The sequence below is a fragment of the Rhea pennata genome, chromosome 10 (genome assembly GCF_028389875.1).
Source record: "Rhea pennata isolate bPtePen1 chromosome 10, bPtePen1.pri, whole genome shotgun sequence".
NCBI lineage: Eukaryota > Metazoa > Chordata > Aves > Rheiformes > Rheidae > Rhea > Rhea pennata.
Window position 1 is genome coordinate 4,839,143 of NC_084672.1, and position 16,525 is coordinate 4,855,667.

The 16,525-nt window shown below is 39.7% G+C and overlaps 1 protein-coding gene across 2 annotated transcripts in view; it reads left to right on the forward strand.

Annotated features, from left to right (window-relative positions):
- Positions 1-16,525, forward strand: part of IGF1R (insulin like growth factor 1 receptor) — a 177,722-nt gene that overhangs the window by 153,308 nt on the left and 7,889 nt on the right. The window contains exons 13-19 of one of the 2 annotated variants that reach the window (XM_062584161.1): positions 1,043-1,202; positions 2,264-2,366; positions 3,769-3,839; positions 6,686-6,915; positions 7,194-7,304; positions 9,795-9,954; positions 12,272-12,401. In XM_062584161.1, coding sequence (XP_062440145.1) covers positions 1,043-1,202; positions 2,264-2,366; positions 3,769-3,839; positions 6,686-6,915; positions 7,194-7,304; positions 9,795-9,954; positions 12,272-12,401 — 965 coding nt within the window. Of the gene's footprint in view, positions 1-1,042; positions 1,203-2,260; positions 2,367-3,768; positions 3,840-6,685; positions 6,916-7,193; positions 7,305-9,794; positions 9,955-12,271; positions 12,402-16,525 lie in introns of both variants that reach the window. The other variant, XM_062584160.1, reaches the window with a different exon arrangement.

The window sequence follows — 16,525 nt, forward strand, 5'->3', positions numbered from 1 at the left end:
CCCTCTGTTAAGGGCTGTAGCTTCTAATTTATGCTGTGATCTTGTCATATCTGACTAGCTAAACAGGGTTAGGCTGGGGCTAAGCCCATCTTTGCATAGACCCAGCGAGAACTCAGGTCTGAGTGCAATTGTGATATGTTTTCATTGCTTTGACTTTGTATGTCACAAAAGATTTAGCACCGTATGAAGCACCTCATTGATTTAAAGTAGACATCAACACACCTGAATCTGCTGAGACCCATGTAGCAATTTTTGTCAAACAGGGTGACCTAGCCACTAGTCTGCAGTCCAAATTAATCTCTGTTCATGGCCTATTAGATCACACACACTCTTTGATAACAGAGGTTACCAGCAGTTTGTAAATCAGAAGCTGAAAGGCACTCAAGACGTTGACCTTTTTTATCCTGTAAAAAGTATAAAATGCACCTCAAAATGACAGGAAAAGATACCATATTTAGTGGTATTCTCTCTTTAAAAATGAATAGCGTAAGATTTGTTCACTCTTCTAAAGATGTGCTTCAGTGCAGGCTGTAATAAACAAGCTTTGGTATTGAGTAGTATGAGTCACCTTGGTTAGTAAGTCAGCCTGGTTAGTATTTATGATGAAACCTTTAAAGTGGAAAGTTTATTCTTAAGTAAAGTAACTTTTTATATAGTGTTTATGGTAGCTGCTTTCATTCAGAGATTTGTAGATTACCAAAACTTAAATCATTGAATAGTGTTCTGCCTGGTCCCATTTTACACGTGGGCAAACTGAGATACCTGTTAGGGTCTCTCTTAACATGTCTTTGTGTGCTACTACAGACAGAAGATAGGAATTGTTATCTCGAACACCCAGCACCAGGCAGCATGTCATTCCTTTGCTTCATTTTTTTGACAGCTTTTGAATTCCACATATCTCCTTAAACTGCTAGAAGGAAAACTGATCAGATGGCACTTCTAGATGTAAAAAACAAGCTTATCTTGCAGCCTTTTTGTTTTCTCAAGAATGAAGAGTGTGAAGATATTAATATGAACTGCAAGTTGCTTTTTTTCCTTTCAGGAGAAGCGGGAGTGTGTCTCCAGACAGGAATACAAGAAGCTTGGAGGAGCTAAATTAACTCATCTGAATCCTGGGAACTACTCTGCCAGAGTTCAGGCCACTTCGTTAGCTGGGAATGGGTCATGGACTGAGCCAGTCTCTTTCTACGTGCAGCCCAAATGTAAGAAGAATGTTCATAGACTGTGTCAGACTTTGATTATTTTTTTTAAATAATTCCTATTGTTAATGTGTGCAACTGGGTGTATGAAACTCTTCTCTGTGTACTGAACACCCTTGTGATTTGCTGATACTTCTTTGGGAACTCTCTCTCTTTTTTTTTTTTTTTTTTGACAAGTGTCATCAAACACAAGGTGTATCTGAGGTGTAGTTGTCGTCTGGCATTCATTGCGTGTATTTGAGAGATGCAAACAGGCAGCGGATGTGTGGAACACATTGGTGTGGTTTCCCTGTGCTTTGCTACTCGTGGTCAGGAATGTAACATTAGGAGTAGCAACGTGGAGTTGGATTGTACAAATCTGTGGCAATTTCACAAACTTGCCTGGAAATGTAAAATGATGCAAGAAGCAGATTGTTTAGATTATGCCTGGCAGATTGGTTTGTTTTTTGTTATTTCAGAAGGCTTTTTCATACGACCTCTTTGATCTCAATGACATTTTGATAAAGGTAACCCACTGATGAAATGGTGAGACTAGTCCTGACAGTGGGAGTGATTTACATTTTGGAGAAAGATAAGAGTGTACACAGAGACCCCCTCAAAAACCTCTGTATTTAGTTGAAGAATAGGTGTATCCATGGAAAACTAGAAAACTATTTTTTTCTATCCCCCCCCCCTTTTTTTTTTATTGCTGGAATTTAACTTGAAGTAAAGACCTATGTGTGCATATTCTGCATAAAGGTATGAACAATTGCAAGAGTAAACATATTATTCACTGAGGAATGCTAGTTGTTAAAAGCATAATGCTAAACATAACCCCAGGCAGACACTATTCTGTATAAAATTACTGCTTTTCGCTGTCAGTTTTCTAGTTCTACTCAGCTGCAGTCAGGTAGTATTTCTGAGTACATTTCTCCTTGTCAGACAGGAAAATGAATACTTTGATTTCTGCCCTGTATGAAAATATATCGAGTGAGTTTGTTTGTTTTTTTTTTTTTTTTTTTTTTTTTGTTAATAGAGATTCCATAGAAACCCTGACACAATTGTTTTCTTGTTGGTTGCAGCAGCAAACTATGGCAACTTTCTGCACTTGATAATCGTGCTCCCCATTGCATTCCTGCTCATCATTGGAGGCTTATTGATAATGCTGTACGTCTTTAACAAAAAACGGTGAGCTTTTTACGATTATGGTTAAAGCTAAATTGCAGGAGGGGAATATTTGTTTTCAAATCTGTGCCCGTCAAGCAAGTTGGAAATGAAGACGTGAAATGGCATTCAGAGGACACCAGGGGAGAAGCTAACGTAGATTCTGTTCTGTTGATGTGTAAAAGGAGCTGGTGTAGAGTTACCAGGGAGCATCTGGTTGCTGTCTGAGATATGAAGAGGCTTTTTATTACAGTGTCATGTTTAGGAGGGAAGAAGAAGTGTTGTCAGGAACATATCCATTGGGATGATGATGGCAGACCTGTTTATAATCAGAAGCTTTGCCTGAAATTTGGGTCATTTTGTAAACCATGAAAGCTTAATTCAATTTAGGTTAATTTGATTTCTCCCAAATTCTAAAGGTTTTCTGAAGCCTTTACATCCATTTTACAAAAATATGTACTGGACAGAGGAAGGTCTGTTGAGGAGAATGATGAATTGGTTTGTTTTCCTCTGTTTTGCTTTTCACTACTACTGATTTTTTTCTCTTTTTAATTGAAGAAATACTTAATGAGAACTTAATAGAAGTCAGTGCAAATGTGTTCAGCCTTGCAACTGTTTATGCATGGACTTTTGTTGTTATGTGCTCATAAATTATACTCCCTGAAGACGATCTCAGTATTTACAAGTCTTAATCCATTCACGTGGAGACTGTACCTGTTCTCCTCCAGCGTTTGAGCAATGGGCTGTGTGTCTGGTGATGCAGGGTATATGCTTGGCCTTCCCTTGAGCTCTCCTGTGTGGAATGTGTGATACCTCATTCTTTCAGCTCTTGTCCTCTCTCACAAAAACATTTGGTCTCCTTAGTCTTTGGTTTTCTGAGGTCTGATTGACAATTTTATTTGTACAGCTTGCCTCCTGCAAGAGCTCTCGCAGTGCGGGATAAGTATGTCTTATACAGAAAATAACCTCAAGAAATTGGGGGAAAGGAGGAAGGTTAAAATAAAACAGTAGAAACAATTTATAAAAGTCGAATGGAATTTCCCATAAAAACACTCCTGTTCTTGGCAAAATCACTTCTTTCCACAGTAGAGCAGGTGATGTTCTCAGCCACAGATCTCCTGTATGTATCACCATTCAGCTGCTTTTTTTAAAGGAGGTTTACCTAGCATAATGCCTTATGTTTTTGCCTTTCTCGTGCTGATTTGGTATAGAGAAGACTGAAGGGGGAGTTTCCTGGGAACACTATTTTGGACTGATTTCCCATGGATTATGTGAGGTAGAAGAACAACTTTATTTGTCCTCTTTCTCTGAAAAGCTCTCCACATACAGTAAATAATACTTTGTGGTTGAGCAAACAGCGGAAAAGCTGTAGAAGAGGTAGTCTGAAATTTGCTTAGGTTTAAAGATTAAAAAAATGTTTCAACAGGAACAGTGACAGACTGGGCAATGGAGTACTTTACGCTTCTGTGAACCCTGAGTACTTCAGTGCTTCAGACGGTAAGTGTGGCCTTACACTTCGGATGCTTTTCCTTTCATGTAGTCTGTTTGCGTCTCACTTTAGGAGATGCAGAACTCTAAAAGAGACGTAGTAAAACTCTTTCTCTAGCTGTTCTGTTAGCACACCTGTAGGTAATCCCTCACTGATAATATATAAATGTCACCAGTTTACTGGAACTGAGGGTTTTTTTGAATTTTTTCTTACAGTTTATTCAGCTGAGACAAATTAGATGCATTACTTTCATTTTCAAATTATCACCCGCTCATCAAGTGATTTCTTTTAGATTGTTTCCCCAAAATTAAAGAGTTCATACATTTGTTGCCTTTTGTGTTTGGCTTTATAAGTTCTATTCTGATCTATTAGAAAAATAAAACACTTCTGATGTGAAAAATAATAACATTTACGAAAACCAGTACCCTCCTGTCATTCCCCATCCCAATAAAACTCCTCAAGAACTTTTTGCACTTAGAGAAAGAAAAGCAATATTGTGAGTTTTCAGGTGTATCACATGCAGAAATTCTGGGTTAAGATAAACACAAATTTTTTAATATAATCCATATTCTTTGCTCTTGATGTGTGACATATAAATATGCCTGCTTTTCTCTAGCTGGCAAAACAATTCTTCAAAGCTAGTTTCAGATTGACTTAATATATTTGTGACAAATATATATGTGGAGATGACAGTGTTCGGAGGCATTTGGCTCTTGCACTGTTTGTGTCCCAGCTGGTCTATTTGTATTCAGTGCTCTGCTAAAAGAGTGAATTAATCCTAGTTGTAAAGTCAGATATTGGATTGTTTGGAACATCTTTAATTCTTACTTTTTTCTGAAGGAGATGCAGCCTGGATAACTCTCGTTGAATACAAAGGGTAAAGGTTGGGAGAAATGGCAGTTAACGTTTTTTTTCCTTAGAGAAATGGGAAGGGAAGTTCTGTCTGGGATAAATGCTCCCTTCACTTTCAAATGAGATTGTTTGCTACTTGTGGCAAAAATGACTCCTCCTCCATCCTTTATTCCACTTCCCATAAAGAAACCCAAGTATCTAATATGTTCATTGCAAGGAAGGTCAACATAAACATAATAAAAAAAGATTCTCACATAGTCTGAACTATCTTTTTGAGGGACGTGGGGGTGCTGGTTGAGAGCTAGCTCAGCACATTGTTACCCAGGAGACTGGATGACAGGTTTGTACGGCTGGCAACGAGACTGAGAAAAACTAACAGCACATAGTGATTTGTAAGCCTGTGCAGAACATTTCCAGCAGGACAATGGTGAGGGTGTCCGCTGCCAAATAACAAGCAAGAATTAAAGCTGATTTCAGGAAGATTAAGGTTTATGGTTCATTAAGATTGTTTAGTTTTAATTTCTTGTGTATATACACATGCCTGAATAACTCTGCCAAAAATCTGGACCTTGAGAAAATGGATGTTTTTCGACTGATCTGGAACAAGATTAAATTCCTTAAAACTTTCCAGGAAATAAAAATTCTTAAGAAAAAAAAAACTGCTTTTCCTAGAACGGTGCACTTTGGGGGAGTTTTGCTTCCTGTGCTACTTTCCTGCACCTCAGTGTGGCAGGGTGGCATGCCTGCTCATAACGAAGGTGAAGTCCTTGCCAATTTTTGTGCTGGCTGCCACTGAGCAGCAGCAGGAGTTGAATGACTCTGACGGTCCAGGTATCTTCAGCTCTGTGTTTCAGGGAAGCCTGTGTGCCAAAGGTGCTGTGGAACACAGAGCCCTGGAGGTCTAGCGTTATGGCTGAATGAGTTCCTAGGGTCCCACTGGCACCTTGCTTGCTAGATAAATAATAGCAGTTTTCTACAACTTAGAGGTGTGGGTGCATGTGATGAGCATGTGCCCACACTGTACTGATCAGGTATGTGCAGAGCTCTGCAAGTGTCGGAAGTAATCAGAACATCAAAAGAATTTGCTCGAGGCATCGGTTCTTCTGTTTATGGCTTGGTTTGGTGCTACTGCATTAGTGTCTTTGCAGGCATTTCCCAAACTCCCCTAGAGGCTAGTAGGTTTAGCCAGAGTGGCAACTGATTCTTTCCTTTACTGTTACTTGTTATAGCAGAACTGTTAGACTTAAAAGTTCATTGACGTTTTTGCTACAGCTTCTGCTCTACTTCTGCATCCTGTCATTTTCCTCATCCAGAGCTTGTGGCACAATTGTCCCCTCCTCTGGTGAGTGATAGGCAGCAGCATCAGTGACTGCTCCAAGCTCAGATGCCTCCTTGCCCGAGGCAATTATCCCTCCTGGCGGTCACCTTCCAAGGTGTCTCCGTTGCCTCAGATCACAGGTGCAGGAGCAGCAAGTTTTGCCTTTATTGGTGCAACAGAGTGTGTGCGCAAGTGATCAGAATAGTTTCATGCCTCGAGCCTGTTAGATTAGAGAGTCGGTTTCCTTGTAGTCATGAGATCAATCTGCTGATAGAGAATACAGCAGACACTAAATTGATGCAGATGATCAAGTATGTTTGATGCTGTCTGGAAGAATTAGAAGACCAAGGATCCCAAGAAAAGCTCTAGCCTGAAGAACTGTGTCAGGTTTCTTCCCACTCTGATTTGTGCTTTGAGGTTCCCTACTTTTATCATAATACATCAGTACCATTGTGTGCTCCTTCAAGTCCGTCTACCTGTTTCTTTAAGGTTTATCTGAATGGCACGTATCTGCCTATCTCTATTTGGGTAAGACCATGCAATAACTGTATGTATCATCTAAGCAGTCAGCATTGGGTCTAGTGTTGTTTCAATGAAAGGTTTGGGCAGTTGGTGTCCAAAAGCCAAGAGTGATCCCACCACTTGCAGGAGTGGAGCATCATGAGCTGTTCTTTCTCTCCTTAGTATATGTTCCTGATGAATGGGAAGTGCCCCGCGAGAAGATCACCATGTGTCGGGAGCTGGGGCAAGGCTCCTTCGGGATGGTTTATGAGGGAATAGCTAAAGGAGTGGTGAAGGATGAGCCAGAGACCAGGGTGGCCATCAAAACCGTCAATGAGTCTGCAAGCATGCGTGAGAGGATAGAGTTCTTAAACGAGGCTTCAGTGATGAAGGAGTTCAATTGTCACCACGTGGTAAGTCATTGAAATCTAGCAAGGCTGTGATTGGTGCAGCCGTTGCTTACCGGCAGAAGGGTGCTCAGTACACATCTTCATTGGTGCTGGAGTGGTGACCTGAGATTTTAGCTTCAACTCTGTGCAGCGCTGTAATGTACTAACAAACTGGCCTTTCCCACAGGTTCGTGGGATTTTGAGGGGGGAGGGAGGTTGCTCTTACATATTAACATGAATTAATGATTATACCAGTATAATCAGCTGTATTTTTGATTGAACATTTGTTTTTCCTGTTCCAGGTTCGACTGCTTGGTGTAGTTTCTCAGGGCCAGCCAACGCTGGTTATCATGGAGCTGATGACCCGTGGGGACCTCAAAAGTTACCTGAGATCATTGAGGCCAGACACAGAGGTGAGTCATGAGTTGTTATGTATTTTATTTGATTTCTTTGTTTAGAATCATCTTGAAAGGAAAGGGGTCATGGTGGAAGCAGCAAGCTGACTCATGTTGTCAAGTTCCCTGCTCTAGGGAGCAGCTGTCGTTTCTCTGTGGAACAAACCTTTCAGATGCTTAGTGACCCAATCCTCTGCACTGAACTGGCCCCGCAGCTGAGCCTCGCTGGTCTAGGCCTCTGCTGATGTTTGAGTTAGCAGATTTTTATAGATCTTTTTTGTGTCTCTTCCTTTCTGTCATTTTTCCTTTTCTCTGTATTTTAAATGTCACGGTCCTCTATTAGTTAAATGAAACATTCCATAAAAGCAGACCACTGCAGAAATTCAGGGTTTGGATTAATTTTGTTTCTCACTTGCAGAAACAGCTAAATTTAGCAGATATTCTTACCATGTTTATTAATATAACTTGCTGCATGATTATTTTTCTTTCTGACCTGTAGACAAAGCATTCAGTGTAATTCACTTCCACTGCTAGCAGTCAGAGGAGGGTAGGGATGCAGTTACCTTGGCACCTCTTTGTTATGCATCTGGAGAGTTCATGTCAATGATCTGTTTGTTTGTTTGTTTGTTTTCTTGGGTTTTTTTTTTTTTTTTGCTTTCTTCCCTATATCTGAACTCTGTTCTTACTGAAGGGAAAGTGTATTTTTATAACTTCTAGCAGTTAGCTAGTTTTGCCCTTCTCCTTAAGCTCTAAGAATGAAACATGAGCTGCTCTGTGATCTGCAGCACCTTTTTCTTCATGAGGAAATCATTGCAAACAGCCCAGTGTACTGGGCCCTATTTTCCAGATTTTAATTTAATCACTTGTCTAATTTGATTTCTCATTAAGAGGTTAAACAAAAAGATGGCTACCTGAAATATGCGTGTTAGGATTATTGTGCATGATGTATATCTTGCACAATCCTGCAGATTAAAGACACAGAGGCCATTTGCCACTGAAATCATAGTGAACCATGCAAAAAGTTTGCTCAGTAGTTTTCTTTGACCATTACTTTCATGATTTAGCACTTCTGATGTGAATAACTTATAGAAACAGAACATGGACATGTGGTATATGTAAAAAAAGGAATTAATATGGTAATAAATGGACTAAGGGCATGACTAGCATCTGCGATTAATAATGCTTCAGGTTATATTAAATAGTTTTGGTTGAATGCAATTGAATTTGGCAAACTTTGTGACAAGGGGCAGTGGTGTTATACAGAAATTACCAAAATGGTGAGCTCTGTACTATACTCTTCTTCTTGTATATTGGTGCTCTCCAAAGTGCTCTGTGGTAGGCCAGTATGTAAATTTTCTGTCTTCATTGATGTGCATTGGAAAGAGTTGAGTGAAGTTTACTGAGGACCTGTATGACAAGTAAGGCAGGTGTGGATCGAGGGTCTGTGTGCTACCTGATATTGCCAACAATTTCATCAGCTGCTCCCATAGCAACCTTTCCTTCCTGGGAGACCAGCTTACGATAGTCCCTCTGGATTTTCGTGGAGGTATCTTCCTGCCTGCTTTACTTGGCTCTGCAGAGTATGCTACATTTAGCTCTTGGGGAGCCTGTAAATAGTGGGTATTGCTCACTACCTCAGCATGAAGTAGCACAGTTTGAAGGTGCTGATGGGACTGCACATGGACACTTTCCATGGAAGGTGGGTAAGGGACTGTTTAGTATCTGGATGAAGATGTGACAAAATTAATGACTTGATCTGTGCTTTGTAGATTCTTTGTCATTTGAGGCTTGAGGATTTGAGGCTTCCTTTTTGGTTATGGTGTCAGTGATGATTATCCAAAGAGTACAAATCTTAGGTAAATCCATACTGGTGAGGGATGGTGAGATGTTACTGATGGTGTGTAAACACTCGAAATCCTTCGTGTAGGAGACTGAGAAAGACAGAAGCCATATGTGTATCCATGGATACATGGATGGATAAAGAGTGAAATTGCTTCAGAAGAAACTCTCTCATAAGCTTTTTTCCTATTTGCAAATAAAAGTAATTCAAGAGACAGCTCATTATGGAGAATTGGGAAGCAGGGAATGAAATCACTTAATATATTCTGGGTTTTTTTGTGGAGACAGTAAAGCAATTAGGAGAAGTCTTTGAAATAGCTCTTTCGCTTTGTATTTTGCAACTTTTATGGCAGAAGGATGGACTTTTAAACTCCTTAAGTATAAGAGATAAAACCCTTATACTAAAAATTCCTACTTGCTTGACTTTTCTAAATTAGAGTATGGTGGTTTTTTAGTTATTTGGGAGTTCTCTGTGTAACCCAGCGTGGTACATCCAATTTTCCTACTAAGATACTATGGTCAGTGTAACCATAATTTTCTATTCAGCCTGCTTCTTGTCAGGCTTAATTGTGATAACCTGATTGGAAAATGATAATATATTAAAATTAATGTAGAAACAGTTGCTTTTTTCTTTTCCTCTCACTGTTTCATCTTTTTAATCTTGCTTAGAATAATCCTGGTCAGGTACCTCCAACTCTGAAGAAGATGATTCAGATGGCAGGAGAGATTGCTGATGGGATGGCTTACCTCAACGCCAACAAATTTGTTCACAGAGATCTTGCTGCAAGAAACTGCATGGTGGCAGAAGACTTCACTGTGAAAATTGGAGGTGCGCTTTCTTGACTTGAACAGAAATGAAAAATATCATTGCAAAAATCAGCATCTTAGAAGGCATTTTAATTTTTTGAAAGCTGTTTGAGAGATCTTTTAAAACGTAGCTCTATGTTAAATATCTGCAGAATGAAATATGTTCCCTGTGAAGGCTTGCTATGATTTAAGACCTGTGAGCAGTCAACACTGAGTTGAAACTCTTGGAATGTCTCTACTTGCTGTTGTTCCAGTGAGGAAATAATATAGTGTATAGATTTAAAAGGAGCTTGTGAAGCAATGATCGGAGGTGCAGATGCTGCAGACGTCTGGGTGAATGGTGTAGTTACCACTGCTGTTTCATTTCTTTTTTTGTAAATGCACAATAGTAATCCCATCTCCTGTTTATTGATTCAAGAATGAGAATTTTAGGATTATTTTAAAGCATATCAGATTTGGAAGTGGAATGTAGAGTTTGACTTCTGCTGGATGCTTTCCAGTCTGAACTGGGGTTGTGCTTTCCAAACAACAGAACGGCTTTTCCTCTGCTGTGTGGTTAAAACAACACTTTTTTTTCTTTTTTCTTTTTTTTCCCTCTTTTCTTTTCTTTCCTTTTTTTTTTTTTTTTTTTTAAAAACTTCCCTTCTTCCCTTCACCACCTCTCCAAAACAGTGTCAGATGAGTTTTTTCAGATTTGTCTCCAGAGAGGGTGATTTTAAACTTTTGGCTGTTTTAGAGTTGAGCATATTAAAATCATGTGTATGGTAACAGCCTTCTGCTGTAGGAAATGAATTCTTTTGCTCTGAGCTTAACTCAGGTATTTGGATAATTCCTGTAAGTAATACTGTCATTTGGGAGAAAGAAAATGAGATTTCATGTTGTGTCAGTTAATTAGGAAGTAAGATCTTCAAGAGGGGAAGGAGTTGTTCATTTTCTGCAGGTTTGGTAGAAGTCTATCTAAATCCTCCTCGTTCTAGTTTCTCACTCCTCCTTTCCTCACCTCATCTTTTACAGTTTATTGAACTGACCATGGTGCATTCTTACCATTAACATGGTTGCCCCGAAAGCATTCCCAGAAATACACTGTACTGCTCTCAGTTATGGGCCAATGTTGAAAGTCCCTTCATGCACGAACAGTTTGGGAACATCTTGACTGGCATAGGCCAACTCAGAAAGTTTAGATCACAAAAGAAGAGCTTTATGTTACACTGTCCTATGCTCATTGTGTATCTGTTTCTTATTTGCATTAACATTTTTAAAGAATTTTCCCTTCAAAGAAAGTAAAGTCACCGTGGTGTGTGAGAGTGATGGAGTAACTGCACAGAGGAGCCTTCTTAGACATGCTCGTTGAGGGTATCAGTGTCCCCACCAGACAAGCAGCAAGAAGGATCAGTGGTCACTCATCCAAGCTGTAGGCTGGTAATAACAACAGGGAAAATGGCTTAGACTGGAGGAATTCTGTTATCTTTTCACTCCATTCTTCCCTGAAAAAAAAGCACAGCAGGTCTGTATTGATAAAGTGAATTTTACCCTAACCCTGCTGTGTCAGCAGATAGAGTTTACTATTAATAAGGGATTCAGTGGCACTTGGTATATTAGCTTTTGGATTAGTGTGTGAGAACATGGTTACTGGGTTAAACGGTCCAAGGCTCAACAGTGGGTGCATGTCCAGCTGACTGTACAGAAAAAGGTCTGAAATGAGTCTGAGTTGCAGTTAGGAAGTGGACGTTATTAGACCCAAGTCTTGCAAATGCTCACAGTATAAGCAAAGGCGTGACTTTAATGTTGGTCTGTGTTAATCATACAGTCATTTATACTTTTCCATAAATGAATAGCCTAATCTTCTACATTATCTGCAATCAAATATTTTACAGGAATTGGAAGTTAACTTTGGAGAGAGGAAGGGGAAAAAGAGAGAGGAGAGATTTCCCTCAAAGTATGAGATTCTTTAAAGACATAAGTATGAATACTAAAGGGGCTCTTTACATTCTTTTCTTAAGACTAAAAAGAAAGAAAATCATTGAATTTAGTGTACAGATGGCTTATTGCAAAGCTTGCGCATAAATCTTGGGACTTTTAATGTCTTTAAATCATCCAGACTTGCTCTGGACTCAGTCCTGACCCACTGAAGTCAGTGGTAAAAATCTCTTTTGGTTTTACTGGCAGGGAGACTAACCAGCCCTCAGAAGACAGGTAAAGTGCCTGCAAAGTAAAATGCCATGGTAACAGATTGCAGATTCTTTACACCAAACTGTGATTCTCTGCGGGCTGCAGTGGCATGTAGTAATGAAAACATTCGTCGCTCTATCATACGAACTCACAGAATTTGTACCTTCTAGATTTTGGCATGACGAGAGATATCTACGAGACGGACTATTACCGTAAAGGAGGGAAAGGTTTGCTACCTGTGCGCTGGATGTCCCCAGAGTCACTGAAAGACGGAGTCTTCACAACGCACTCCGATGTCTGGTAACAAAAAGGGGCTGTGAAAACCAGTTTTAGCTCCTATTCTTTCTAGCCTCTTTTCTTGTTTTAACAGACTTAATATACAGTTTCTCCTGTCTCTTCAAAGGTAGCTCTGTCTATCCGCTGTGAGGCACTCTCCTTTATTTCATGCTCCTATTGCAAAATCAAGAACTCAGGAGATTAAATTCTGCTTTCGGCCACTGAGTCTTAATTGGATTTCCAAAATTGGAGGTAGAGGCCTGTTTCCTGCTGTGGGTTATAAGATCAGTTGTGCAGTGAAAAACATCACCTTCCGTCACCTGGAAGAGCAAGTGGTCATTTTTTCAATTGCCCTCCTTCAGGAGAAGTATTAAAAGTTGCCAAGAATATGGAAAGGTTCATAGTGCTGACCTGGTTTTCTATCAAAATCTTCTGTGAAAATAATTCTACTTTTCCACACACAGTTTGTGTACACTAGCGAGTTTTCTTTAGAGTTCTCCCTTGTGTGTATCCCTCTCCATCTGGGGCTTTGTTTGCTTGCCTTACATGCTACAAGATGCAGAAATAGCTTTTTCTTTAGAAGTACATTGCATAGTTGCTGTATTTGTGAAGCTATTAATAGAGGTGTTCAGGAAATTTCAAAATACACCTCTTAAAAGAAATAATACTCTAGAACCTTTCTTTTTTCCTTCCTCTTCCCCCCAGCTTTGGCAGATAGGTAGGTAGGGCTTGGCAGGAGATGAATATGTACTGGCAAAACCTCTGCTCTGTCTTTTATGGTTTTTCTGCCTTCCTAACAAAATGTTTTTACTGCTGATATGTTACAGAATTGGCAGCTGATTGCCTCCAAATGTCTAGAAGTCAATAGCATTTGTATTTTAGTTGTAAATTGCATTTTCTTTGAGCAGTTTGAGGATTTTGGAGTTGGTGGACTCTATGGCACCAGCTTTGAGTGAAAGGTTCATAATAGAAATTTTGTAACAAATGAAAAAACAAAGTATTAGGATATTACTTACCAAATTTTGCTTGTGGCTCATAACTTGTCTATGTACCCATAAATATGCAGCCAGGATTTGTAATGGCTTCACAAAGCAGACAAAAATTTGAAGTAAATCCCTAGAAGAATTCCCAGGTTTAGAACCGAATGAATCTGGAATGAAGAACGGGCAGATATGCCCATTCTCACCAAACAGCGACTCTGAAGTCTTGCTGTCATCTCCAACAGTTGTATCAGATTGATCGGATACAGATGAACTGCAGACAAGTTGTTACTGGAGATAAGTTGAAGTATTGGATTTTTTTTCATGTACATTTTCCTTCTAACCTGTAACTGTTAAGTGACATTATTTAATCGAAACTCAGATACCAAGCCAAAAAAAAAAAAAAAAAAAAAAAAGACATGTGACATGAAATCGGGTGTTGGAACTAAATCAGTACTTTGGTTGTTGCAGGAAGTACATGAGTCCTCCCTTCAAATTTAACAAGGCTTTGCATTCATCAGCCATTCAGCTCTACGGAGGGCTCATCACACAGTATCACACTTTAGCAGCGGCATGGCTTAGGAATGAATCGCTGAGCAAAATATCCTGTCAAGGCTGCAGAAGTCAAGAAAAGGAAAGTAATTTGTCATTAATAAGGTTGGAAAACTTAGAGAGGTAGAAGAGAGAGAGGACAAAGATGTGACACATTCTTACTTGAAAGCCTAGGGAGAGAAGAAGAAAGGTGCCTTTTGGAAAGCGGGTGCACAGCTCTCATCAGTTATTTCCAACAGTTTCTCTTTGGGGTGGTCTGTCATCTAACTGTAAGAAGCACCTTTGTTTTCTAACATTTGATTCACGTAGATATACCAACTGAAATATAAAAAGCTGGTTCAGCAAGGTGAATATGCTGTTTGTGTACAACATGTACCTTTACTCTTGCCACACACTTCACAGCCAGCGATTTCAATCTGAATTTCAAGTGTGTTGGAGCTTATCTTATCACAGTCATGAAATAATGTCTAGTTACTTGATCTGCTTATGGCTGAAATGGTTATTCCAGTCTACTTTTCAATAACCCATAGACCAACCATATGCTATACATTAAAGACCTCATGCTAGGAAAAATCACCTGATTTCTTGCATTGATTCAGATTTTGAAGTTGCTGAGATTGATTTTCCTGCCTTTTTGAGGCATATTGTGACATAGGTAGGATGTTCTTAGACATTGTTTTTAGAAGCCAAAATGTCAAAAAGACAGAACTGTGCAAATGGTCAGAGTCCAAGATTTATAAGCTGTAAGGTGAAATGGCAAACTGCAAAAGAGCGTCTGGAGCTTTTGAAGGGTGGAGCTTTATTTTGGTAATTCATTCTTTTATTGCTCTGCAGACTGAAGAATGAGGTAATTAGACAAGATTGTTTTTGTTGTAGTTAGGGAAGAACATTTTAAAATGAGAGTAATACAGTTCAGGATGAGGGTGAATTTCTGTAAGTCAGTCTTACATCTTACACATCTTTTTTTTTTTTTAAATGCTGTGGTTGCCTTGAAGGAGCCCCATAAGCTTATTTGTTATGATGATATAACCAGGAGGTGCACAAGACATGTTTTCATTATTCCTGCAGCGATCAAAGTAGCTTCAAAGGCACCAAAACGTTGAGCTGACCTTCCCTCTCTCCTTCCCCTGAAAGGCAAACAATTGTGAGTCTGTTTGTGGCTTCTGGCTTCAGCTGCAAACCGTTTTAGATATAGTGAATAACTGAAAGATAAAACCATTCTACCATAACCACCTAATAATACCGGACTCCTGTTTCCACAACACTACCCTATTGAAAATACACTTCATTCTCTAAGCTTGACTCAGCGTTTTAGGCACAGAAAACAAGTCAGCCTCTAGATTTTCTTTCACTGCACAGCAGCCTAAAAGTAGATGATTCTTGAGTGTCAAGAGGACAATTTCAACCTTCTCTGTTCAATCAACTAATTTTAAATTGGGATTGATATGTTTAGAAAGTGTCAATAATTATATCTAAGCTACCCTATCATGTAGATATGCTTATCTTTCTTCACCAGTGATCAATTCATAATGTTAGACCAACTTTTTTTTGATACAGATCAAAGACAGTCTGATCTCTATAGTTGGTAGGGAGGGGCTAGCAGCTCTGTCTCGAGAACCTGGATACATACAGGCTGCAAAAGGAATAATCCTCTGTCTTCAGAGGCTTAGATATTTTGCTGCTGATACAGCAGATCAGACTCTTGGTGTGAGAAGTGGGGAAATTTTTGTATTTTTTCCTGTTTTCTTCAGAAGTTGGTTTCATAGCTTGTTGTTGCGTGTTAGATGCTTTGATAGTTACTTTGCACCTTTGACTTAGGCTATGGCAGAAATGAAGACAGAGTGATAGATGGAAAGTATTACTCAAGAAATGTTTGCGCCTGGGGAAGAGAGGTTTGTTTGCTCGTTTTTAGTGGTAAGGTAGCCAAGGTGCATAGTTGTGGTGATGCGTGTTTACTGCCTACCTCTCAGGTAGCTGAAGTGGTAAGGGAAAAAGCGCAGTTTTTAATTTGGATTTGTGTGACTCCAGTATTTCTGAGGAAAAGCAGCTTGCACTGGAATGAGAGCTTACAGTTCTGCATTATTGCCTTCTCAGCTGCTGTTGGGAGTACCTGAGATGCACTGCATGAAGATTGCCCTCCACTCTGAGGGTCTGATTCCCTCATCTTTTCGTAGACTTTAGCAGTCAGATGTCTATGCAGTCTGAAGCCCTGAGGTTCTCTATAGGGGAAGTGCAGGGACAGGAACAGTGCATTTTGTTTTCTTCTCTGCTTTTTTTTCCTTTTCCTTATTTCCACTTTCCAGCACACCTAGAATCTGAACTAAAAGCAATGGGAAAGGAAAATGAGGTTGGAGCTGGTTTTTTTCCGGCAAGCTCCCAGTTTAGCTCTCCTCTGGGTTAGGAGGCTTCTGGTCAGAGCAAGGAGCTTGTGGTGGCTTTTTTACACCTTGACCTGTGCAGCCCCGTGTAAACTGGAGCTTTGAATGGTCATGATCATGGCCAGCTCTGAGTTGTAGATTATGGTGTGAGAAATAGAGCTGCAATATTCCTAGTCTTGCATAGGGAATCAGGAGAGAGAGGTCATTCTGAAGGGTTGTTCAGACCAGGGAGCCTGTT